The sequence below is a fragment of the Lactuca serriola genome, chromosome 8 (assembly GCF_051521515.1).
Source record: "Lactuca serriola cultivar US96UC23 chromosome 8, Lser_US96UC23_V15, whole genome shotgun sequence".
NCBI lineage: Eukaryota > Viridiplantae > Streptophyta > Magnoliopsida > Asterales > Asteraceae > Lactuca > Lactuca serriola.
Genome location: NC_136415.1, coordinates 116,869,741 through 116,873,465, shown reverse-complemented (window position 1 = coordinate 116,873,465; position 3,725 = coordinate 116,869,741). Strand labels below are relative to the sequence as shown.

At 33.4% G+C, this 3,725-nt stretch overlaps 1 protein-coding gene across 1 annotated transcript; it reads left to right on the top strand.

The window, feature by feature from the left end:
- Nucleotides 1–534: 534 nt before the first annotated feature.
- Nucleotides 535–1,889, top strand: LOC145065540 (ubiquitin-ribosomal protein eL40 fusion protein). Its single transcript, XM_079012557.1, has 5 exons — nt 535–691; nt 779–865; nt 1,256–1,358; nt 1,487–1,553; nt 1,655–1,889. Exons 1-5 carry the CDS (start codon nt 589–591, stop codon nt 1,679–1,681), a joined length of 387 nt encoding a protein of 128 aa, XP_078868683.1. The 5' UTR covers nt 535–588; the 3' UTR covers nt 1,682–1,889.
- Nucleotides 1,890–3,725: the final 1,836 nt, after the last annotated feature.

Sequence of the window (3,725 nt, the reverse complement as noted above, 5' to 3'; positions counted from 1 at the left end):
AGGATGTGTCCCATCTTATGAATGAACAAGATTTTTAATAAAAAATAACAAATTAAAAAGGAAATAAATAAGGGTAATTTAGTCATTTTATGCCTACGAGGGACCCATCGTGCAACAAAAATACATCTTAGGGATCATCTGAATTAAAAACAAAAATTTAGAGACCAAACGTGCAAATTATCCCAAACAACATGGGCCATTCATATAATTTACTTTAAAATATATTTGTCTAACGAATTAAATAGAAAGATTAATATATAATAAGGTGAAAATTACCAAAAACTATTTATTTAAATTAACTTATTTAAGTTAATAATTAATTTTAATTCTTTTCTATCCAAAACAAAATGCTTATTAACAACCTTAAACCTAATAAATTAATAAGTCCCTTAAATACACAATTCCAAACGTGCCTAAATATATTCACACCAATTATTTGAGAAAAAAAATGTGGATAACATAAAAATAAAAAGAGCAAAGGCCAGTGGGCCTAGAATAACCCAACTCAGTACCCTAATCGCGAAACATGAATATAAAGCCCATCATGTGCTCGAATCTTCATCAGCGTCGCCGCCGGGAGAAACAAAGATGCAGATCTTCGTGAAAACCCTAACCGGGAAAACCATAACCCTCGAGGTTGAGAGCAGTGACACCATCGACAATGTAAAGGCAAAGATTCAGGACAAGGAAGGTATGATGTTTGCCGATATATTTAATTTGAACTCGAGGATTGAGATCGTCTATAAGCAAAACGCGATTGAATGATTTTGTATCGTAGGTATTCCACCGGATCAGCAGAGGTTGATCTTTGCCGGAAAGCAACTTGAAGATGGTCGAACTCTTGCAGATTACAACATCCAGAAAGGTTTTACTCTTGTCTGTTCATTGAAACTAACAATTTATGTCGATTTAATGAATTAAACTGTAATTGATAACGTATAGCAGAACTACTAAAATTCTCTATTTTTTTTTTATCGTAATTGTTCAAATTTAACCGATGATGAGTTCATTTGATATTAGTAATGGATCAGTATGATCGTCCCACTATAGTTTAGATGTTAAAAATTGGATGCTCACTAGATCCATTAATTTATCACCAAGAGTTGCCCTTTGAATTCATATTGTATTTTCATTGCTAGCATTGTTTATAAAAACAATACTAGAATTGCATGATAGCCATAACATTAACAAGTTTAGATTGAATGTTATCAAATTATACCAACATTTAAAATGCGATCTTGAAATGATTGTACAGAGTCCACCCTTCATTTGGTGTTGAGGCTGAGGGGAGGAATCATTGAGCCCTCTTTGATGGCATTGGCTAGGAAATACAATCAAGACAAGACCATTTGTCGCAAGTGAGTTGTTCTTCAAAAATATGTATCCGTTTTATATACTTTTTTTTTTCCAATATTTACTTTTGCGTTTTATTTTATTTTATAAGATTTATTGATCACAATGTATGGGCTTAATGGTTTCATTTTAGGTGTTATGCTCGCCTGCATCCAAGGGCTGTGAACTGCAGGAAGAAGAAGTGTGGCCACAGCAACCAGGTATTAATTAAATAATCCCTTCAAAAAATTTCTTTTGTTAAAATGCTTTAATGTGATGTATTTTATCGTATGTTTATTAATTTTTTTTTGTGTGGTTGCAGCTAAGGCCGAAGAAGAAGATTAAGTAGACTTGTGTATGTGTTGGAAGAGGAACATTTTGGTTAATTCTAGAAGGCTGCTTTTGTTTTTTAGTAATTTCCGTTGTTAACAATATAAAGTAAACTTGATGGGTTGTTTGTCAAATTCAAAGAAGCAGTATGGAATTTATGTTCTTCAAATTTTTTTGTATTCTTAAACGTTGCAAGAGTGTACAAGTAGTTGAAGCAGTTTTTCTTCTATTATGCCTGATAAAATTTAGTCATTTTTTGAAATAACCATAAAAAAGTCATAATTAGTGACCATAAAATCGTAAACAACTTTGCAAAATTTTCCTTGTGAATTTGAAGTGCCATTTTCGTAGATTTGGTGATTTATTTGGGATATCCATTTAATTAGTGAAGTACTTCAAAGTGCGTAATTGGCAATTTATAAAGTGTACAGAAATGCTGTCATTTTTATGCCACTTTACAAACCGTTTTCCCTAAAAAATACTCGGACGTTTTCCTTTCCCAAACCAATATGTTTAAGATTCTTTAAAGAAGAAAGTGACTACGAAAATATTGATCAACCAAGGTATTAGGTATACCATAGTCCACACACATCGACGTAGTTTTTGAGTTATGTAGAAGCAAGTTCTTAGATCAATTTCATCGTTGTTGATGCTGATGGTGTCGAATACATTTGTGCGAATCCAACGACTTCTTGCATACTCAATTGTGGCAGGAGTTTTAAAAACTCCTTCCCTTTCTCCTCATAGCCTTACGGAATAGTCTATGGTTGCTATATCTCTAATTTTAAGTAGCATAAAATAATTAGTTTATTTATTTATTTTAAATACATGTAGATATATCCTGAATATTTAATCCAGTCATTATTTTGCGATTGTAGATGTTTTATGAAAATGATGGAACAACGGAAAACATGTAAAATCCTCGTGCAACAATCATTGGAGATTACTTCACTATTGGAGGCAACTGAAAACTCAAGACTATCCAATAAATTGAAAAAATTGTTGGGCACAATCATTTTGGCGAGGATATGGTTCATCTAGAGAGCAACAAATGAAGCGAAGTTTAATAATAAAAGACGTAATCTGATAATGGTATTCGATCTAGTTACTTCTTATGGGCGAAATCTAAGATGAAACTTAGGTCATGTTTGTTTACCTATTATTGTCTCTTAATAAGAGGCAACTTTAAATTTGACCAGTTCGGAGCATTTGTTTACTTCTTATTTTCGCATCTGAATTTGAAAGGCACATACGAGTGAACAAGACTTTGGAGGGAGTTCTCAATGGAAAAAGGACACACTTGCATATTAGGCCTTTATGCACAAACTTCTCCTTCGCCTTCAATCGACCTCCGCCACTTCATCTTCATTTGAACAAATCACACCGATCTCTCCTTGCACCACTACCAACCCTAAAATCCTTCATTTTATGGTCGTCAGAGCCTCCTGACCTCCTTCACATCATCAGCATCTCCTAACCACAACCTCCTCACTCCACACATCCTCTAATCTCTCTCTCTCTCTCTCTCAATCAAGCTGTGATGAATTGTTGTTTAATTTTGGATTAAAACTCATATTCATCCTCTTGGTATTTTGAAGGTTCAAAGTATGCTATATAGTTGCAGTTTGGTCTGTCCATATCCGAAACAAGGATCTAGTTGACTATTTTATGTAAGATAGTATTATATGCAAATAGGGGTACATACTTGTACAATGAAGGTTCTTCTAGAAAAAACTTGGTATTTAAGCATGTCCATTGTATACATCATTATTTTGAGATACGGATACGAAGTGAAATTTTAATCCCATGAGGTTTAATGCAATGAAATTTTACAGAAAGATCACCTTTTGATTGTGACAAGTTTAAGTCAAGTATGTCCTGATTCAATCAGGGTTACACAAAGCATAGATGGGGAAAACATCACAGGAATTTCCTACACCATAACAACCAAAGATGACTGCGACCAAAATCAACAAAAAAACCTTTCAACAAGGTAATATAACAAAACAAAAAGTGATTTCACTGAAGAAAGAGAAGGACACACACAACCAGAATTGTCACAA

Excerpts from the sequence above, each read along its gene's own strand:
- LOC145065540 (XM_079012557.1), top strand. The coding sequence starts at position 589 with ATGCAGATCTTCGTGAAAACCCTAACCGGGAAAACCATAACCCTCGAG. Across the intron at positions 866-1,255 it reads AGATTACAACATCCAGAAAG|AGTCCACCCTTCATTTGGTG; the intron begins GTTTTACTCTTG and ends ATGATTGTACAG. Across the intron at positions 1,359-1,486 it reads GACAAGACCATTTGTCGCAA|GTGTTATGCTCGCCTGCATC; the intron begins GTGAGTTGTTCT and ends GTTTCATTTTAG.